General features: G+C 36.9%; 3 protein-coding genes across 3 annotated transcripts; 2 read left to right on the forward strand and 1 right to left on the reverse strand.

Moving 5' to 3' along the window:
* The first annotated feature begins 2,206 nt into the window (after nt 1–2,206).
* On the forward strand, nt 2,207–4,931 carry LOC115968351 (subtilisin-like protease SBT1.6). The gene has a single exon (XM_031087733.1). It carries the CDS (start codon nt 2,271–2,273, stop codon nt 4,590–4,592), a length of 2,322 nt encoding a protein of 773 aa, XP_030943593.1. The 5' UTR covers nt 2,207–2,270; the 3' UTR covers nt 4,593–4,931.
* A 7,951-nt stretch (nt 4,932–12,882) lies between these two features.
* LOC115967812 (pentatricopeptide repeat-containing protein At2g13600-like) lies at nt 12,883–15,578 on the reverse strand. The gene has a single exon (XM_031086964.1). It carries the CDS (start codon nt 15,504–15,506, stop codon nt 13,542–13,544), a length of 1,965 nt encoding a protein of 654 aa, XP_030942824.1. The 5' UTR covers nt 15,507–15,578; the 3' UTR covers nt 12,883–13,541.
* Nucleotides 15,579–16,891: 1,313 nt separating this feature from the next.
* Nucleotides 16,892–21,126, forward strand: LOC115968684 (protein EARLY-RESPONSIVE TO DEHYDRATION 7, chloroplastic-like). Its single transcript, XM_031088159.1, has 4 exons — nt 16,892–18,004; nt 19,049–19,215; nt 20,156–20,240; nt 20,736–21,126. The coding sequence occupies exons 1-4, from the start codon at nt 17,103–17,105 to the stop codon at nt 20,923–20,925; spliced, it is 1,344 nt and encodes a 447-aa protein (XP_030944019.1). The 5' UTR covers nt 16,892–17,102; the 3' UTR covers nt 20,926–21,126.
* Nucleotides 21,127–21,504: the final 378 nt, after the last annotated feature.

Below are 21,504 nucleotides of genomic sequence, written 5' to 3' on the forward strand. Positions count from 1 at the left end.
TTACAAATAATGAAGAAAGTCTAAATCATCGATGTGGCGTCTAGCCACCAACACTGGGCTGTTTTAAGTCAAATTTTCCTCCTTTTAATTGATGAATGAACTACTCAAAAAAATGTACACGTTTCTCTTTCAAGCTCAACTCTTTTTAATGTTGTAGTGTAGTGCCCAGTTTTCCTAGTTTGTTTCCATATGGAACACTATATTAATGGAAGATGGTTTGTAATTGTTGGCATGTGGTACGGATGTCATGCGTAACTGGCTCAATCCACATTTAACACACGAGTGCTATTTTGTTAATTAAATGGCTCTTGATCTAAATAATCGTGGTTATATCTCTAGTATAAGAAAATTGTACTAATGTTAGATGTATGTAATTAAAAGTAAAACTATAAAAATGCAAATCTAGGCACATATTAAGCAAGACTATAAGCTATAGATATCGTTCAAATACCATGCCTAAATTTTCCAACGTTTAAGAGGAACCAATTAAAACATCAAAATTATAGAATTTGAACTCATTAAATGTTGGGGTTCCCCTATTTCTAATTTCCTTAAAATCATACACTGAGTGACTGTGGGACCTTCTTATCTTGATCAATTTGTCCCTTTCCCTCAGGTACAAATTACAAATATCAATGCTTCACAATGTTTAATTAAATTTCCTATTTCATTGATTTCAATATGACCGTTACACAAAGCTTTCAATAATTAATTAGATGAGAATAAAATTTGTATGAATGATCTACACGAGAAATTGGAAATTAGGTAGGTGTATCTCTCAATCAGCATGCAATGCATAATAATAGAATCATGTATAGAGAGTATAAGTGCAAACCTCATGTTTAGCAAAAAAAAAATATATATATATATATATATATAAGTGCAAACTTCATTCTCAAATTGATCATGCGGTTATCATTGTCGTGATCTGAAAATTCATGACACGTTGACACCAGAGGTAGACATGCATTCAAGGACATACATATATAGCTTTGTATATCTCCTTTGTATGCAATTGTAATTAATAAAAATTTACTTGGTGACATTTAATGTGTGGTAATAATTGAAGTGAAAATGACACTGGCCAAATGGTAGTACGAACAAATTCGAAAACCATTTAATGCTTCAATAGTGGAACAAAGTTTTGCTCATCTTCGTTGTCTAACCTATTCAAGCGAATCCAAGGTCCATAATAGGACTTTAGATTTAGGGGACTTCATAATCTAAAACACTTAAAGCGTATCCAACGTCTATTGTTCAATAGATGCTTTTTTCCAATTAAGATTTCTTCTTAAAAAAAAAAAAAAAAATTTGTTAAATCCAAGAATAATGCTAGAGACATAATCATTTCTATTTCCAAATCAATATTCTATTTATGTGTCAACTCCCTTTTTTTTTTTTTTTTTAATTTATGTGTCAACTCTTAATTGAATTTCATTTTTTTTCTTTTTTTAAATACATGTAATGAACTCACGTGAAAGTATTAAAACCTAATCAAAAATTGATATATAAGCAGAGTGTGAATTTATATGTGAAAAGGAGTATGTTTCTGACATTACTCTTTGGTCCTTTATCAACTCTTAAAAATAGCAATAAAAATGTGAAGACAAATTTTTTTCATAATTACTAATGCACTTTAACGTGATTAGTGCATAATAAACCTCATAAAAACCATATTATTCTAATAATAGTTGACTCTTTTAACAAACGGTAAAAAGGGGTAATGTAAAAAAATGTATCATCATGACCTATTGACCTTGTTCTAGAAATAACCAAAGAATAAAAAGCCTGTAATAAGGTACTTTACCCTTGTTCGGTTCCATTTGATCAGCTTATCTAAAAATTCCAGAGGACACTTGAAAATGAAAAACACAATCATTTTACAACTTGCTACATGTAATTGATAAGAGTGTCAGTATCAGTGTCAATGAGCCATTGGATCCCATCAAAAAAAAAAAAAAAATGAGCCATTGGATGAGTTGTGGGTGGCATAAAATTGTGCCAAAATTGATGGATTTACCATTTCGTCGTTTTAAAAGTACAGCAGAACTGCCACGATATCTTATGCCGACTCATCAAATTCCTTTTCACGACAAAAATCATTTCCACATACTTTAAACGTTAATTAATTAATTAATTATTATCAAAGGTTTCCCCATTTAATTAAATAGTGGCTGAAAATAAAGACAATAAATCCTCTCTTATATTATACTCCACACCTGTGTCGGCAAACACACACTCACACTTCCACTTCACTCACTCTCAAAAACATGGCTTCACCAATACTGCTTTTTCTCTTCTCTATCTTTCTCTACAGTTTTCCTCATCTGATCCAATCACTTTCCGCCGATCAGACGGTCCAGACCTTCATCATCAGAGTGGACTCTCAATCCAAGCCGTCTGTTTTCCCCACCCAATACCACTGGTACGCGTCCGAGTTCGCCGACCCGCCCCGGATCCTCCACACGTACGACACCGTCTTCCATGGCTTCTCCGCCTCTCTCACGCAAAGCGAAGCCGATACGATCGGCAAAAACCCCTCAGTCCTCGCCGTGTTCGAGGACCGCCGTCGCGAGCTTCACACCACTCGGTCTCCTCAGTTTCTTGGCCTCAGAAACCAGCGCGGTCTCTGGTCCGATTCGGATTATGGCTCCGATGTCATTATCGGTCTTCTCGATACTGGAATCTGGCCGGAGCGACGAAGCTTTTCCGATAGGAATCTCGGTCCGGTTCCGTCTCGGTGGAAGGGAGCTTGTCAGGCCGGAGAGAAATTCACGGTTCAAAACTGTAACCGGAAGTTGATCGGAGCTAAGTTTTTCTCCAAAGGTCATGATGCTTCGGCGAGTGTTGGTGGTCCGATGGTGAGCAACGGTACGGTTGAGTACCGGTCTCCGAGAGATGCCGATGGGCATGGTACACATACCGCTTCCACCGCCGCCGGGAGGTACGTTTTTCAGGCGAACATGTCAGGTTACGCTTCTGGAATCGCTAAAGGTGTGGCTCCGAAAGCTCGTTTGGCGGTGTACAAAGTTTGCTGGAAGAACTCAGGTTGCTTCGATTCCGATATTCTCTCCGCCTTCGACGCCGCCGTTAAGGACGGCGTTGATGTAATCTCGATCTCAATCGGAGGCAGCGACGGCGTTTCATCACCTTACTATCTCGACCCGATCGCAATCGGATCTTACGGCGCCGTTTCGCGAGGAATCTTCGTGTCCTCATCGGCCGGGAACGGTGGCCCCGACGTAATGACAGTGACAAACCTCGCTCCCTGGCTCACCACAGTCGGCGCCGGCACAATTGACCGGAATTTCCCCGCCGTTATCAAACTCGGTAACGGCAAGCAATTCTCCGGAGTATCGCTCTACGCCGGAGCTCCAATTCACGGCAAAATGTATCCTCTGGTCTATCCCGGAAAGTCAGGGGTCTTAGCTGCTTCTCTATGCATGGAAAACTCATTGGATCCAAACGTCGTCAGGGGCAAAATCGTAATTTGCGACAGAGGAAGTAGTGCGAGAGTAGCCAAAGGACTGGAGGTGAAGAAAGCCGGCGGCGTCGGAATGATACTCGCCAACGGAATGTCCGCCGGCGAAGGCTTAGTCGGCGACGCTCACATTCTTCCGGCTTGCTCAATCGGCGTCAACGAAGGCGATCTCGTCAAGAAATACCTCTCATCAACTCCGAATCCAACGGCCACGATTGATTTCCAAGGCACCTTGCTCGGAATCAAACCGGCTCCGATCGTAGCTTCGTTTTCAGGCAGAGGATTAAACGGTTTGGACCCGAACATTCTCAAACCCGACTTGATCGCGCCAGGTGTGAACATACTAGCCGCGTGGACCGACGCAATTGGCCCGTCCGGATTAGACTCCGATACCCGAAGGACCGAATTCAGCATACTCTCCGGTACTTCAATGGCTTGTCCTCATGTAAGTGGCGCAGCGGCCTTGCTTAAATCGGCTCATCCTAATTGGAGCCCCGCCATGATTCGGTCTGCATTGATGACCACCGCGAATGTCCTCGATAACCGAAACCAGCCGATGATGGATGAGGCCAATGGCAAACCATCCACGCCGTATGGTTTCGGTGCGGGGCATGTGAACTTAGGACAAGCTATGGATCCTGGCTTAGTTTATGATATCACCAATGTCGATTATGTCAACTTTTTGTGTGGAGTTGGATACGGTCTCAAGGAAATTCAGATCATAACTAAATCAGTTGCTAGATGTCCTAGGAAGAAGCCGTTAGCGGAAAATCTTAACTACCCGTCAATTGCGGCGTGGTTTTCGAGCGCGAAGGTTGGGGCGATCAGTAAGAATTTTCTGAGGACTGTTACCAATGTGGGTGAAGTGAATGCTGTTTACACTGTCAAAGTTGAGTCTCCGAAGGGTGTGACGATTGTCGTGAAGCCGACGAAGTTGGCTTTCACGGCTGCAGTGAAGAAGCTGAGCTATGTTGTGACTGTAACGACTGATAGCAAGAATTTAGTGCTGGATGACTCGGGTGCGGTGTTCGGGTCGATTTCTTGGTCCGATGGAGTGGGAAAGCATGTTGTTCGGAGCCCCATTGTGGTTACACTGTTAACTCCTTTGTAAGAGGTTTTGATCATGAATAGAAAAAAAAAAGTTGCAGGTGTAGAAAGACTACAAGTCGTTACGCCTAGTAGTTTTTTTTTTTTTTTTTTTTTTTTTAATGGGTTTTTGTTTTGAATGTAGAACTAGGACTAGGAAGTGCCTAGAACTGGTTTTTCAGGGTGGTGTAGTGTGTAATTTCCTTTAATTTTTATAATTTTTGTTTTTTTTTTTTTTTTTTAACAGATGTTGTGTATTTAATATTTATAGACTTTGAGGACGACTATATATGATACTCAAATGTCATAAGTCATAACTTGTCTATGTAATGAAACTATTATAGCAGAACAAAATTGTTCATAATTTTGTTGTTGGGACAATTATGTGTATGACATTGTTTATGCCTAGCTCAAGCACTTTTTTAAGAAAATTATGTATGGTTAGAGGAGCTGAATGTTTCATGTAGCATTGATGCTAGTTTCTTTTTACTTGCTTTAATTGTGCCTAAGTTGGTGGGCAAAATTGATGGTTAGGTAGCACAATCATTAATTAAGGACTTTTATAGCCTATGCAAAATTCAAACTGATCACAACAATTTAGAGGGCTGATATTGTTCTAGAATTTTAGAATAAATGGTCCAGAGGACAATTTTCACTTTATTATTCTCTTCTTCTGTTCACTTTTGCAGCTGGATGGTCCAAAGAGCAATGAAGATGGATTTGGTAAAGAGTATCTCCATGTTTTTGCTTTTGCCCCTATTCACTGTCTCTGTTTTTGGTTTATGTATATCATTCCTGGTCTAATTTCAATTCGTTTAATTATCATCATCATATAACATTCTCATGGAAGGTAGAGAATAAAGGTATGTTAGTGTTCCACTCTGTTTTTGTCCTTGGCTTCTTTGTGCCAAAGTTGGTGAGCAAATTGTTGGATGGGAAGCACAATCATTAAGGAATAAGGACTTTATAGCCTGTGTAAAGTTCAAACTGATCATAACAATTTAGAGGGTTGATGTTGTTCCAGAAATTAAATGGTCCTTGACTCCTTTTGCTAATCAGAGTTTATCTTTTGCAGTTTGAATGGTCCAGAGAGTGATGAAAATGGCTTTGGTTAAGAGTTTCTCCATGCTTTTGCTTTTGCCTCTCTATGAATCAAGATGCATGACTCAATGTCAGTTGCCCTATCTTTGTTTTTGGTTCATGTATATGATTCTTGGTCCAATTTTAAATCATTTATTTATTGATATATCATTCTTATATGGCATAAAAATGAAAAAAGAACAAAGATATGTGGTTCCACTTGTTTTTGTTGAATGTAATTCTTGCACTGTATGGTGCGTTGTCCAAATAAAATTGAAGACAGGATATGTTAAGAGTAGGCATACTAAGTATTATATTTTATATAATAAAGTAATGTGGTACGTTAAGAAAATATTAGGCTTGATTCCCAAATATTCCCACTAGGTACAATTGTATAAATATATATTATGTGTCAAACACTAAGCATGTTGGGACCCTTTCAAAGTCTCAATTGCCCCATTAAATAAAAAAGATGCACTAGTCGTTTCAAATCTTCATTTTTGTCCATTTCAAAGCACTAAAGCCTTCTTTTCTTCCTTTTAAAAAAAATCATTATATATTTGTTTCTTTTATTTATATAGACATGCAAAATATTAAACTACGTGACATTCTTTATCTTGTCTTTGGAATCTTGGATGCTCATTTCGAGTCTTCGAACTTTTCTCTTATGTTTTTCAAATTTTGAGGTTTCCTATGATATATATACATCGTAAATAAAAAGCTTTTTATTTTATTTATTTATTTAATCAAAGTTACAACAAAGAAATTAAAAAGGAAAAAGTAAAAGATATATAACAAGATGGAAATGATGGATGCCCATTCCTCTTTTAATGTAGAAGATAGAAGAGGGCCTTACTTCTTTTTCTTTAGAAGTGCTTCTTCCTAATTTTGTCGTGGCTTTGCCATTAGGCTTTTTGAGAGGTCCTGATCAGTCTGGTGACTATAATTGATTGAGATAGTAGGACCATCACAAAACACCAATAATCTCTGCATTTAATAAAAAAAATCTCAGTCAATCTTTGTCCCATAGATACAACAAAATGGTAATGAGGAAGACCCCACTTTGCTTTGTTTAATTAATCAATATGAGGGGACTGATGGAAAGCTGAGTAACTGACCTTCCAATCTCATAAGAAAAAAATGGAACAAAACAGGTAGATAAGATCATTTGTGTCCATTAACACTAATTAAAGATCTCAATGATTTGATCTATTTGAGTGAACCTAGAACCCAAAAGCAAACAATTAATCTAAGGGGTGAAAATTGATGAATTTGGTCCAACTAGTTGGCTTAGCTTTTCATGGTGCTAATGACAGGTCTAACATAATGTTAAAATACTAAATATGTTGATCTAATAATCATATTGTACAAAGTCAAATAACCTAATATTGCATAAACATGGCCAGCTGCATTACCATCAAGTCACTTTGCTGTAAATTGTCCCATTCTCCTAAGTGCTGGAAAGTATTTTAAAGTAAAGCATTGGAAAACAACTAGCAAGTAGCAAGAATAAACTAGTATTCAGCTTTGAATTTTTTCTCCAAAAAAAAAAAAAAAAAAGGGGGTATTCAGCTTTGAATTAAGCATGTATAAAACTGCTGTAAAGTAGAGTTAAAAATCACTTCCTGCTTGCTTTATGAACAATTTTTTGATTGAAATTGCTTATTTGGGATTTGTACTATTAGTAAGCAGAGCAAAAAATCAATGAAATTATATATATCCCTTAGAACTTACATAAAGGTCGGAAACGTCAACAACACTTAATTGAGGGAACAAAAAAGTGTGGATGCATTATAAATTTTCAATCAACTATGGATTTCAATTAAATAATACACAACTTTAAGAAAATTCTTATTATTATATGGGATGATGGCCCCATGACTGAAATTTAAGCCCTGTTCTGGTTTAGTTTAGTTTCTAAGATTTATTTTGCTTAAAAAATGATATGGACAAAAAGTAAAGTTGAACCTTAAAAAATAAGTAACGGTAAAATAAAAGTGAAACTTTAAAAATTTATTCCACCAACTATAATATATCATGTCTGATTTTTTTTTTCCTTTTTTTTCATATTACTTTATAATAGGAGACAAAGACAGGACCAAATGTATGATAAGATGTAATTGAAAAAATATAAAGTAAAACATTTAGAGTGTGACAAATAATTTATTCAGCTGAAGTCCATTAAGTCAATGTGAAAATCCCATACTTAAACAAAATCTTACCTACCAAAAGCAAATTTGATTCTTAACCATATAAAATAGACATTGATGTTAAATAATCCTGAATGTCTAGGATTTGGACTGTTTAGCAGTCTGGAACGACCATCAAGACCTTTGTTTGTAGCCTAAGCGAGAAATGACTAATGCATGTGAGTGAGTGCACATTGGGTGTGGAGGCCACCTTTTCTTGATTGTGACTATATGTTAGTATTCGGCAATAGCCAGACTACGTGGCTCATGCATGGCTGGAGTTCATTTACAATTTATCTTTGTAAACTATTTTGAAGTGATTGGATTCGTATCTACTATGCTTTTTAAAGTGACATTTCAAGAATATTAAGATGCCCCTTACTGCCAAATGCATTCTGATTGAGAATCATTATAAGGATTGCAACTTTTGTAACCCCACGCAGACACAGACATATATAACAAACACACACATAGATGATAGTAAATTGGTTTATTCTACTATTGTGGTAGTAAAGCAATAATTAAGGGAGAAAGAACAGTCTTAGAGGATTTGCTTTGAACTTCTTTTCACAGCTCTTGCAGCATCTGTATCATGTAATTATGGACAATTTAAACCAAGGGTAAATACTAGTACATACTACTATATATTGCACACAATCATACATTAAACTGAAATCGTGATTTCAAGTCATGATTACATTGGAAAAAGTGTGTGTGCTCTTATTGAGAATCATTCCAAGGATTGCAACATTTGTAACCCCACGCAGACAGACATATAAAGAACACACAGAGATTATAGCAAATTGGTTTATTCTACTATTGTGGTACTAAGCAATAATTGAGGAAGAAAGAACAGTCTTAGAGGACTTGCTTTGAACTTTTTTCTACGGTTCTTGCAGCATCTATAACATGTCATTATGACACTTTGAAAGAAGGGTAAATACACTGCTTATTGCGCACAAACAAACGTACGCAAACGATTTCAGTGCAAAAAGTCTGTGTACGTTGGTGTACAATAAGCAATATCACTAGGTTGATTATTGAGTTTACTCAAACTATAGCGATGATGCCAATTACCACAAATGAAAATTAAAAAAGAAAAAGAATAAAAAAAGAAACTTAGTTGAACCTACCCTCGCTGAGATGCTGATTAAGTGTGAATTGGAATCAACTTTTTGTTGATTTGCTAAAAGTTAACAAACAAAAGTACAATCATATCTAGAACCCGTGAAGCTATAAAAAATTTTACATAAACAAATTAATAAGCTAAAAATCTGAAAGCAAAAGGTAATTAATCCAAACACCCTTATAATATGAATTTAAAAGGTACGTACCCATCCCCCTTTGCATGGAGTCTAGTAAGTTTTTGGCCAAAGGGGAATTTAGTTTAGTGTACCAAAATTCTCAAATGCTTGATAAGGCATCAATACTCTTACTACTTTTGGGATTTATTTACTAAACAATGCAGTACATATAATGTCATACCTAAGCTTTTTACCTTTTTAAACCAGTCTAATTGATAAATGGAAGCTGGCAAAGATCAGCTAGAGGTCCCTCTTAAAAGAACCATAGATCTTAAATCACCCATTTTGGCTATCATAATGTTAATCCCACTGTTTAGAAGATTTGTAACAAGTGGACCTTAGAAATTCTAAACCAAATATATGATACTGAAAAGGGTTAAATGACCTCATACAGCAACCATGCTATGGTCAATATACAATGGTTACATATAAACTAAATGAAGTCTTTGTTGTCATTGCAGACAATATGATAATCATGAACAATGTGCCAACAAATGCCTCCAGTGCAATTCTGTTTTCCATTGCTGATCTTGAAGCCAGCACGACTAGCATTAGAATGGAGTATGACTAGCACGTCAATTAGAAGAGCAACAAATATAAGAATGAAAGAAATGGCTGCAGAAAGAACAAGAAGAATAAGGCTAGAGAAACCTTTTCCCTCTAGCAGAGAGAAAAAACCAGTAACTTGTAGGGACTTTAGGAGCAATATAAAGAAAGCTCAGATGTAGTTCCAGTTGGATGCAAGAATATCTGATGTCCTCATGCTTAGGTTACATACAAAATGAAATGTGGCTTAGGAGTAACAAGGGCTTACTAGAGTATATATAGGCAACAAACACCATAAATGAGAGGTCCATTATTAGAACAAGTTGAAGCAGAATGAGAGGGAAGGCTTAGAAATTCATGGAATGGTCTAGTGTTTGTAAGGCTGATGTAGATGGGACAATGGACTAGCTGGATGGCTAAGAAGACAGTGAAATGAGGGCAACTCGCAATTTAATTGATTTTAGATCATGCACAAGAAAGAGATGAAACCAAGCATTATCTTTGTGTATGATTATGTATTTTGATTGCTATTAGGATAAAATTTAGGTTAAATTCTTTAAGTGTTATACCTTAGGTTCTCCCAATTGAAGTCAATTATGTGGTAGCATTGACTAATCACTAATGAATTGCATGGTGAATTAAATTTTTCTTAGAAAAGATAACGATGCATTGGTCAATATTCCATGCAGTTGATTTTAATTAGAGAACTCAAGGTATATCACCTAAGGAAGTATACCTAAGTTTTGTCTTTCTGTTATATCCATTTTGCCCAACAATTTTCCACTACGTGTGGTGCTTTAGCTGTGTGGATATCTATGAGCCTTGGTGAGTTTTGTTATATCATTCATTAGTCATTGAGGCTGCCTCAGATCACTTGGGTTTTGTCCTAGTAGCTAGGCTAGTCACTTTGCCACAACCAAATTGTACACATAATTAACAGGGTGGAGGAGGATTATGCGTTTGCAACAGGAAAAGATATGTGGTCACAAACTATAGAAAAATGGACTTGTAGCTATCAGATTCTTCCATAGTCCTCAACTTGCTTGTAATAAAAGTCAGAAATTTACGAGAACTTCTAAGAAACTAGAATAAATGGACTGGGGTACCACTTCTAGTTCATTGTATTTTGTGCCTTCCATAGTTTTTTTGAGGATAAGATACGCATTTATAGAGATCAAGAAATAAAAAAAGACTCGCATTTATAACTCATCTTAAGCCATAACTATTGTGATCGCAGAAACTTCTTGAACTGAGAATAGGCTGCCTGGTTCTGTGGCTCAAGATACTCTTGTCCAATATCTTTGAACAAACATCATTCTTTTCCACCGATTTGATGTCATTCAAGTAGTACTACACTGCATGTGCAACTGCATGGTTCTTGTAATCTCTTGTTCTACAACATGCACAGAAATAAATGTGATTAACCAAGACCATCCATAACCATTGGCCATGACTTCATGAACTTAAGCAGTAATTTGCAAATTCTATATATTAAACTTTGTGTCATAAGATTTTTCTTAGCATATTTTGCTTAGACAATCTTTTATTAATCAAAAGACAATAAAAAGAAACAAAAAGAACATAAAAGCTAACTAACAGCAAGCATATACTGCTCAAGATTTTAAAACTCTGCAATACTTTAAAAATGAACACAACCATCAAACCACGCCTCTCTCTCTCTCTCACACACACATTCAGTTGGTTTGAATTAGTGATGAGACTGGTTGAATGTACGAATACAAGTAATGTTCAACATGTTTTGGTTTTTGGTACTCAAATAATATAATGTAGGATTAAACAACAACAGAGTTACAAAAACCCCTCTTTAAACCTCTATTATCTGTACCAGTTGGGGTAAGGATAGAGAAGGGAAAAATCCAAAAGAATTACATCAAAGAGATCATTCACCTAGAAGGTGAGCTGCAGTGTTTACTTTCCCATTAGTCCAGCATAAGGAAACCTTATCAAACTTCTTAGTTAGTTGCAAGACATTTCTCATTGAGGTCTAAAGCTCCCAAGGCAAGCTTGTTGATCTTCTCTCAAGGGACTCTATACACTCTTTAGAGTTAAGACTCCACAATGATCCTCTGGAGTTGTTGATGTTCTGCTAACTCTAGAGCCCACCTGATAGCAAAGGCTTCATCAACAGCAGGGGAGCATAAACGGCGACAAAAACTTCTTGTGAAATTAAAGTTACTTGTGGTGGTCTTAACCATAGTGACGGTTACTTGCTTCACTCCAAGGAAAATTGGATCCATATGCCACCTCACTATGAAGAACATTAAATAGATTGATTTCTAACTATCATTTGTGTTTCATTTATTTTCCCTTTTGAAAATAGCATTTTGTTTCTCAACTCCCATATTGAGCTAAAATCTATCAGTCATATGGATGAATTGGTTTTTAGGAATGCTTTTATCCAAAATACCTAGAGGTGCAATAACAATCCATCTAAATAATATGGCAATTGGCAAAAGAGTCCTGTAACTTTGGGAGAAGGGGTGCCTCCGCACAAAGAGGTCACAGTGACTAGGCTCGGGCAACTGTTATCATCAAAAAGGTTTTTTTTTTTAAATATAATACTAATTCCATATGAGAATCAAAGTGAAAGACATTCATAGGAAGGTCCCATTCTAAACCAAACAAAACTGCTTCAGCCATAGGACAGTAGCGGAACAAGTGCAGACACATTTCCTCCCCAGTGCCATGAAGAGGTCAGAGGAGAACACCATCAATACCCCTCTTCTTCAAGCTAGCTCTGGTTGGAAAAATATTCATTGCAAATCTCCACAAAAACATTTTAAGCCGTTTGTGTAACTTTGATTTCTAAAAGAGTTTCCATACCTCCATATTATTGATATTGAACCTGTGGCTTTGACTGGCCCCATAAGCTGATTTAACTGAAAAAGGCTCCTTTCTTATTCAACACCCAAATTAACTTATCTTCCTAGTAGCTCATAGGAAGAGGTATCCTTCCAGTTGCTTCCACAGATTCCCAGTCAAAAATCTAATTGAGTTTTTGCACATCTCACTCAGATGTTTATGGGATAATAAGTCTTGCCATAAGCTATGGCTACAAGATATGTCAACAAAGGCCTAGTTGACTTCAAACCATACCCCGCATTCATCCTAATCATTTAATCCAAATTAGGTCACTCAAATCATGATAGAATTTTTTGTGATTACAGGGGAAAAAGTCACTGTAATTGAAAGATGTGGTTGCATAACTCTAAATTACATTTACAATGGCACAAAGGTAGCTAACATTGTTTACTTTTACAAAGAAGAGAAAATATGGTGATTACATTTGACAAAAACCTATATGACCAATATTAAAAAATCAAGCACTTGCCTCGGTAAATAACAGGCTGAATCTTCAAATACAAGACACAGGTGACACTTGGAAACCTACACTTAGTTATGGTTGTGAAGTCTCACTACTAGCATGTCAATGTTGAGGACATATACATAATCCTAAAACAATGGAAAACCTTGTAACTATTAACAGTTTTTTAAAAAGTTCAGCTAGCACTCCATCAATTGAGTCGCCCATTGCCTATGCAATAGGTTTTTTTTTTTTTCCAAACAAGTCTAGCTTAGTTATAATTCGATCAATCCACATGCCTATCGATTTGGTGATGTTCTGGCTTTCAAGTCAAATGAAAGTAGACGAAGATCTGATATTCTCAGGTTTGATCTTTGATGTAATACTGTCAATGTAGCACATAAAATTAATTTAACTCTATTTATTAATCCTGTCCCATATCAGACTGTATTGTCCTGATATTCTTCACTAGGAATGTGATAGTCTGGCACTAACACACAAGATCACCTTTGAGCAAAGCTTAAAAATCCTCATCCAAAATCATATGGAATCCCATTCAGCAAGCTGATCCCAGGATTTTTTAGTAACCCCTTCTTCTTCAGACTTGACCTCAATGATTCAGCTTCCTGAAACCTACCAACTGATGCATAAACATTTGAAAGAAGCACAACTTGGTCGGATCCTTCTGGATCTTGCTCAAATATCGTGCTTGCTGCAAGTTCTGCGAGCCCTACATTGCCATGAAGAAGACATCCGCTAAGCAAAGCTCTCCAAACATCTGGACCTGTTCCATCCAAAAATTTGCTGGCAAACCCAATTGCATCAGGCAAGCAGCCTGCTCTTGAAAGCAAGTCAACTACACACCCATAATGCTCTTGGATTGGCCTTATTCTATTCTCTTCCACCATTTGATTGAATATCATTAGACCATTGTCCACTAAACCTGCATGACTGCAAGCACTCAAAATGCTCTGGTAGGTTGCACTATCAGGACCTTCTCCACAACTCCTCATCTCATAGTAGAGAGCCAATGCAGTATCTCCATCACCATTGATCCCGTACCCATTTATAATTGCATTCCAAGAGATTATATCTTGAAGATAACCCATCTCCTTAAAAACAGTGTGGGCAAGTTCCACAGTCCCACACTTTGAGTATGTTGATATGAGACTGTTCTGAACTGGTCTATGCAAGGAGAAACCAGCCTCAAAAGCAAAACAATGAAGCTGCTGGCAGAGTTCTAAAGCAGCAAGTCCACCAGAAGCAGTTAAAGCACCAACCAACATTGTTGGATCAAGGAAAAAGTTTTCCTCCAGTCTTACTTCAACTAAGAGATTCAAAGCCTTTCTTGGGTGTCCATTCTGTGCATAGCCCAAAATCATTGCCGTCCATGAAACTAAACTCTTCTGAGATGTTTGATCAAAAACTGTTCTAGAAGAATTCAAGTCATCACACTTGGAATACATTGCAATTAGAGAGTTCACAAGAGTGAGCTCAGAACCAAATCCACAAACAACAGCTTGAGCATGGACTTTTCTCCCTCTCTTCAAATCCCCGATGATTGCACAAGCTGAAATGAGATTCATGATGACCACTGTGTCATGACTGATCCCACTGTCCCTCATTCTGCTGAAAAGCGCTAGTGCAGAAGAGGCATATTCAAGATCAATCAACAAACCTATCATTGTTGTCCAACTGATAACATCTTTGCATTCCATCTCATCAAATATTTTAGTTGCAGCATCTAAATCCAACAAGCTTGAGTACATATCAAGAACCGAATTATTGACAGATACATCCAAAACAAGAGGAACTTTCACAATGAAGCCATGAATACATTCACAGAGCCTCTGTGACTCCAAACCAATGCAACCCCTTATAAGAGCTAACACCGAAGCCACATTAGGTGCCAAACCAAACTTCTGGAACTGGTTAAAAAACACAAGGCCCTCTTCAAAGAGTCCATTGCGTACAAACCCGGCTACCACTGCATTGCAGGAAATCAAACCCGGGTTCTTCATTCCCTCAAATACTTTATATGAATTAATCATACTTCCACATTTAGCATACATATCTAACATAGCTGTACCTACAATCATATCAGACTCTAACCCAGTTTTAACAATCAGTCCATGAATGGATTGTCCAAGCACCAAGCTTTGCCAGCCTGCAGTGCCAACAAGCACACCAACAATGGTGAAAGAATTTGGAGCCAAACCCAAACTTCGCATATGGGAATATAACTCCATGGATTTTTGGTGGAACCCGTTTTTAGCATAGCCATGAATCATTATAGAATATGAGACAACATCTCTGTCAGGCATATTGTCGAACAGGTTCTCTGCATCTTTAATCCTTCCGGATTTCAGATAGTTGCTTAAGAGTTTGGAGGAGTCATATGGGTCAATGCTTGGACAATAACGTTGTGATGTAAAGGAAAAGTTTTTGAATTGCAGAATAGCAACCGGGATTCTCTTAATCTGCTTTAAGATCATGAATCACGTAGAGTTATTTTTATTTTTTAGCATGTTTATAAAGAGCTGGATGTTAAAGTTGCTAATAAAATGTTAGTTCAGGCATTGGGCTCATTTGAGACTTCGGCTTGGCCTAATATTTTGTCCAACATGTTGGGTGGACCAATTAAGGGCCTCCGCCAGTCCAAAGCTCCAAGCCCATTAATGTATAGACTTGAAGTGAAAAAAAATATATATATAGAAAAGGTTGAGTAATGGAGCGATAGAAAGAAAGAAGTCTAAATTATAAATTATATCCTTTTAACTTTAGCATGTTTTTAACCTAAGTTTTTTTTATTTTTTTATATCGTTCGTTTGAGGACACTTAGGTGGTAGGTTCAATAGATTTGAAAGACGTGTCATAAATTTGAAGGTTCTAAGTTTCATCTATCATAATATCGATTCTTAAGATTTTTAAGGTGTATCATGACTAGTTTATATATATACATATAAAGTTATAAACTAGAACCCGTTATGCAAATATTTAGGTGTTTATATTAGGAACCACCCAACTCATTATTTTGGATGGTACCTACCCATGTATTAAGTGCAAGGAGGAGTGAGAGTGTTTTGGCTTAAGCCACATAGGGCACAACATATGTATTTATATTTCTAGCTATTTAAAAGTGTTACATGGCATAGCATACTAATATATATTTATAAGTTTCTAACCATTTAAAACAAATATTTATTTAGGAGAAATTATTCCATAAAAACAAGATGATAATCATAAATTAATAACATTATTTTTTTTCTTTATTTATAATTCCATAATTAATAATAGGAATTTGAACCATGATTTTAAAAATCAAAACGAATTGATCAAAGAATTGAAAAAGGTCTGATTTTCAATTGAACCGGACAATCCGATTTAATATTTTGAACTTGAAGAGTTGGCTAAGTGATTCTTAAAGTCTCATGATACCCATGAGATCCTAGGTTCGAAATCTCTTATCAACATTTTATGGCCACCTTTAGAGGATTCCTCCCTATACTAAACTGGTGTGTGAGGATAAGAGAACCGAATACACTTAAAAAAAATAGTCAAATACTTAAAAAGATCCAAATACTCATTTGCTAGAAATAAAAAAATGAAAACTTCAAGTTTTTTTTTTTTTTTTTTTGGATAACAACTTCAAGGTTCTTTGGTTCTTATCTAATTCTTAAATTCAAAACTTTATATAATTCCTCCTATCTTTTGATGCCTAATTCCTCCTATATTGTCTTAATATCTTATCCAAAATCTATATTTTGGACCCATTGGCCAGAATCAAAACTAAAACAGGCGTCGCTATGAAGCGCGGGAGAGAGAATAACAGCTTTATTAATTCACAATCAATCAGACAACCCTTTAACCTTGTCAAACGAAAAAGAAAAGAGACCTCCTCGGTTGTCACGCGGCTCATGCACCACATGCCACGTTTCCCTCCTCCGCTAACTAAAGATTCCTTCAAATCTTACCGACACGCCCTTTCCATTTTCCTTCAATCGTAAGCCTCCTCGAACTTTAAATATCCGAACTCTCTCGCTTCCTTAAACAGTTAAACCCCAAAAATCAAACCTTAAAAAAAGTTAATCATGTCTGCTTCAAACCGAAACCAAAACCCGAATCCTCTGTACCCAGAAGTCATTCACTCAAACCCAGATGCCAATTCTCCATTTTCATCATCATCTTCTGCTTCTACTATATACCCTTCTGTTGAAACGAAGGAATTAGCGGAAAATCTTTTTCCTGACGATGACACTGTTTCACAAACCAGAACATTACAATCTTCTGAGAATGTTCTTGTTAGAGTTCCTGGCGTGGTAGTTCATCTCATAGAGAAAGATCAAAGTGTAGAACTCGCTTGTGGTGAACTTGTCATAGTTGGTCTTAACCAAGGTGACAACACCGTGGCTGTTCTTGCGCGCGTTGGTGATGAAATTCAATGGCCGTTAGCGAAGGATGAAGCGGCTGTGAAGCTTGATGAGTCTCATTACTTCTTTTCTCTTCGTGTTCCCGCAAGTGGGTCGTTGGATAATGATGGAAAGGCTGAAGATTTTGGTGGGAAAGAGTGTGAGATGTTGAATTATGGGTTGACGGTTGCGTCTAAAGGACAAGAGGGTGTTTTGAAGGAATTGGATCAGGTTTTGGAGAAGTATAGTTGTTTTTCTGTGAAGGAAGTTGGGGATGGTGAGGTGTTGGATGGTTTCGTGGCCAGAGAGATGGCTCCGGACGAGCTGGAGGAGGAGGACAAGAGGGAGTTGATGGTGCAGAGCTCGGCGGCCTATTGGACTACATTGGCGCCCAATGTGGAGGACTATAGTGGGAGAGTGGCGAGGTTGATTGCGGCGGGGTCAGGACAATTGATCAGGGGGATTTTGTGGTGTGGGGATGTGACAGTGGATAGGTTGAATTGGGGGAATGAGTTCTTGAAGAAGAGGATGGGGCCAGGGTCTGCTTCAGAGATTAGTCCGGAAACAATGAGGAGGATCGAAAGGTTTGAATTTAATCTCTTAGAAATTGTGTTTTATGAATAATTGATTTCTTTGGTTGTTATTGTATCTGTGCTGTTTGGCCTTTAATTTTAGTTGGTTAACGTGGTAGATTGGTTTGTATATGTTCATTTTCAGAATAGTTGTGATTTTAGCTAAGGGTAAGCTTAGGTATATTTTCTTAGGCGTGGTATCTTAGCTTCTCTAATTAAATTTTAGGTACAGCTCTTAATAACATTGTTTGTGCTGCATTGGCCAACGCAGCCATGTGTTTGGATTTATTTGGGAAACGGAAGGTACAATACCTAAGAAACTACCTAAGTTTTGCTCTTTTAGCTATCATGACAGAACTCTGCCTATTTTTAGTTTTTTGTTTCTTGTAATGTGTAGTTCTGATAGATGTTGTCTGGGGTTTGGACTGTTAATATGTTGAACTTGTTGGGGTTGAGGCCGGTTTAGGGAGGTGGTGAGGTGAGTACATGAAAATCCATTTGCTGCTTGCATTGCCTAACACCTGGTTCAAAACATTGTTGGGATACTTTTGTGTTTTTGGTAAAAGATTTAACCCAGGCATCACATTTTATTGGACAGTCCTCCACCTCCAGTAGAGGACTAATAATATTGGCAGTGCTGGGGGCCAAGAGTCTTGTGGATTGATTGGTCTTCTTTATGAAGAGAACTAGGGTTCAAAGCTTCCTTACCCCTTGTTATTACAATTTATCAAACGATAATAATAATAATTGGCAGTGCCAGGGAGATGATATGTTGAATTTCCATTTAGCTGTTAAAATGGTTACACTGTGCAAGCCTTTTTTTAGAATGGTTGATTGCCACAGTCCTAGAACCAGGTCCCATATTTGTTCAAAGAATATGGGATATAGTTGTTGACTTTATAAGTCAGTTTAGCTGATTGTGTTGTCTTTGATATAATTCATCCCTTCACCTCCCACCCCTGCTTTTATTTATTTATTTTTATTTACCTTTTACTTGATTATGTAATTTTGATTTGGATAAGTAATGTTATGCTACTTTATGGTTGATCATTTTAGGGTTAAAAAGTTGACAAAGACGACGGAGAAGATGGCTTCTGGAGTCCTTTCTGGGGTTGTCAAAGTCTCAGGATTCTTCACAAGCTCAATAGTGAACTCTAAAGTGGGCAAGAAATTTTTTAGCCTCCTCCCTGGAGAGATTGTCCTTGCTTCCTTGGATGGATTTAGTAAGTTCATCTCAGAGTCTTTAGTTATTTGTCAATTGAGGTTTTTTCTTTCCTTTCCCTTCTTTTATGTTTAGAGAGAGGCGGGGATAGGCTTTCTCCCTTTATCATTTGTTTAGACTGACCAACTCTTGGACGCTAAAATGCATTTGCATTCTTCTCAAGTCACTTAGTGTGTGTTTGGTTGGTGTGATTTGTGGGGGATGGAAAATGGAGAGGAGAAAATAGGGGAGATTTTGAATAGTGGGGTTGTTTGGTTTTGGGGACCGGGGGGAGGGGGTAGTGATTTTGGTGGGGCTCAGATAATTTCTCCTTGGGCCCACCATTTTGGGGGTGTTCTATTTTCTCCCCGAATTGGGGAGAAAAATGGGGGGAGGGAGCTCACCTCCTTCCTTAACGTCAATTTCTTTTTTCCTTTTTTTCAAATGAGTTTTCCATCTCTCCACTTTTCCATTCCCCCAACCAAACGAAGCCTTAATAGCTACCAAAGCATGCCGACACTAGGTGAAGCTGCTTGTTTGCACTCTTACTATGTTACTTTAGAAGAGCAAATTTTAAATTCATAGGCTTCTTCTTGGATTTTTTTCAGACTTTTAGTTTTATTGATAGCTACTTATTTTGAAAGTCAAGTATTAGGACTTGCAGCCAAATTTGATGACAATTTGTTCGGCTTAGAACTGTGAAATATAAACTTCCTTCAGATGTAATATAGTTATAATACATTAGATACCTAGGAACTGAAATATAAAAGCATATCTATGGAGGGTTAATTTGGGACTGGAAGTTTCAGAAGACAGAAGGAGGCTCTTGAAAATGGGAACGACCAAAGAATTTGTGATATGAAGCATGTGTTTCCTTCTTTAAGTGTCTTTGTCCAGTTGTAGAATCTATGGTATGTTTCATGTTTCTGCCACTCAAGTGTGTTATTTATGTATGAATGCAGGCAGGGTCTGTGATGCTGTTGAAGTTGCTGGAAGGAATGTTATGTCAACCACTTCAGTTGTGACTACTGGGCTTGTTTCACAGAGGTAATTCTTAATATGAAAACAACATTGATGCAAAAACTGCATCATCATTGTCATCAAGAATATTTCTATAATCAATATCGGTGCAATCTTGATTGTCTTTATTTTGTAGTGTTGCGAGTTCTCTTTTAGTGGATCCTTTTTATTGCCATTGGTTGAGGTCTTGTTCCACTAATTTTGGATTGCTAGACAGTGACCTATGTGGAAAACCTTATCTTAAGTTGTGCCCCATATACCATAATTCCATCCGAGATTCCAAGTTCCTGCAACTTGGTTTGGACCATTTTCTTTTTTGGACAGTAGTTCAATGCAAATCAGGTACAAGTTGGGGAAACAGCACAAGCTGTCTCCCATGTTTGGAATGGGACCTGGTTTTGGCCAAGATATAATGTTTGCGCCCAGTTTTCTTTGTTCTCTTTTGAGTATAATTTTTTTTTCTCTTTTGAGCATAATTGGAAGCAATGAAAATATTGAAGGTCTTTTTTTTCATCATTGTAGGTATGGAGAACAAGCAGCACAGGTGACAAGTGAGGGGCTTGATGCTGCAGGACATGCTATTGGTACTGCTTGGGCTGTGTTCAAGATCAGAAAGGCTTTTAACCCAAAGAGCATTCTCAAACCCACAAATCTAGCTAAAGCTGCTGCTGAATCAGATTCTTCTGCACTGAAGTCTAAATATAAGAAGTAATGGCAGGGCCATTGAGTTTTTCTCCTCTCTATGAATACCAGATATATCTAGAGATACTATAAACACTTCCATCTTTATTTTTTTGAGTTAGTATAGACTAAGGTTCTTGGTAGCTGTTAGTGATTGTATTAAGTTAAAAAAAAAAAAAATTTCAATGGATGATTTAGTATATAAATAAAGCTTGTCAAATGTTTACTCTAATTTGTTTAGTTTCACCAAAACATATAGTCCATTTGCATTTGCATTAACCTAGATATCAGGGTATTTAAAAGCTATTTACATGAGTTTGGATTATCTTTTTTCTTTCATCTATCTTTTTTAACTAATTGCTTATGTACTGTTTTTTTTTTTAAATTACTTTTTCTCAGTACAACTATGCCTTTATCAACTTTTACCAAATTGACAAATAAGTATTTGGATCCATGCGTGTAGATATGTGTGGTTAGGCCATATTAGAGAAAGGAACAATTTTTTTTTTTGATAGGGAATAAGACTTTTATTGAGAAAAAATTGAACATCATGTTCACGATGGTGAACACTTTGAACAATAAAACAAATACAAAAAGATCAAGAGCTAAA

Source organism: Quercus lobata, chromosome 11 (assembly GCF_001633185.2).
Source record: "Quercus lobata isolate SW786 chromosome 11, ValleyOak3.0 Primary Assembly, whole genome shotgun sequence".
Taxonomy (NCBI): Eukaryota; Viridiplantae; Streptophyta; class Magnoliopsida; order Fagales; family Fagaceae; genus Quercus; species Quercus lobata.

Coding starts and splice junctions, on each gene's coding strand:
- LOC115968351 (XM_031087733.1), top strand. CDS start 2,271: ATGGCTTCACCAATACTGCTTTTTCTCTTCTCTATCTTTCTCTACAGT.
- LOC115967812 (XM_031086964.1), bottom strand. CDS start 15,506: ATGATCTTAAAGCAGATTAAGAGAATCCCGGTTGCTATTCTGCAATTC.
- LOC115968684 (XM_031088159.1), top strand. CDS start 17,103: ATGTCTGCTTCAAACCGAAACCAAAACCCGAATCCTCTGTACCCAGAA. Junction 18,005..19,048: donor ACAATGAGGAGGATCGAAAG/GTTTGAATTTAA, acceptor TGATCATTTTAG/GGTTAAAAAGTTGACAAAGA. Junction 20,241..20,735: donor ACTGGGCTTGTTTCACAGAG/GTAATTCTTAAT, acceptor TCATCATTGTAG/GTATGGAGAACAAGCAGCAC.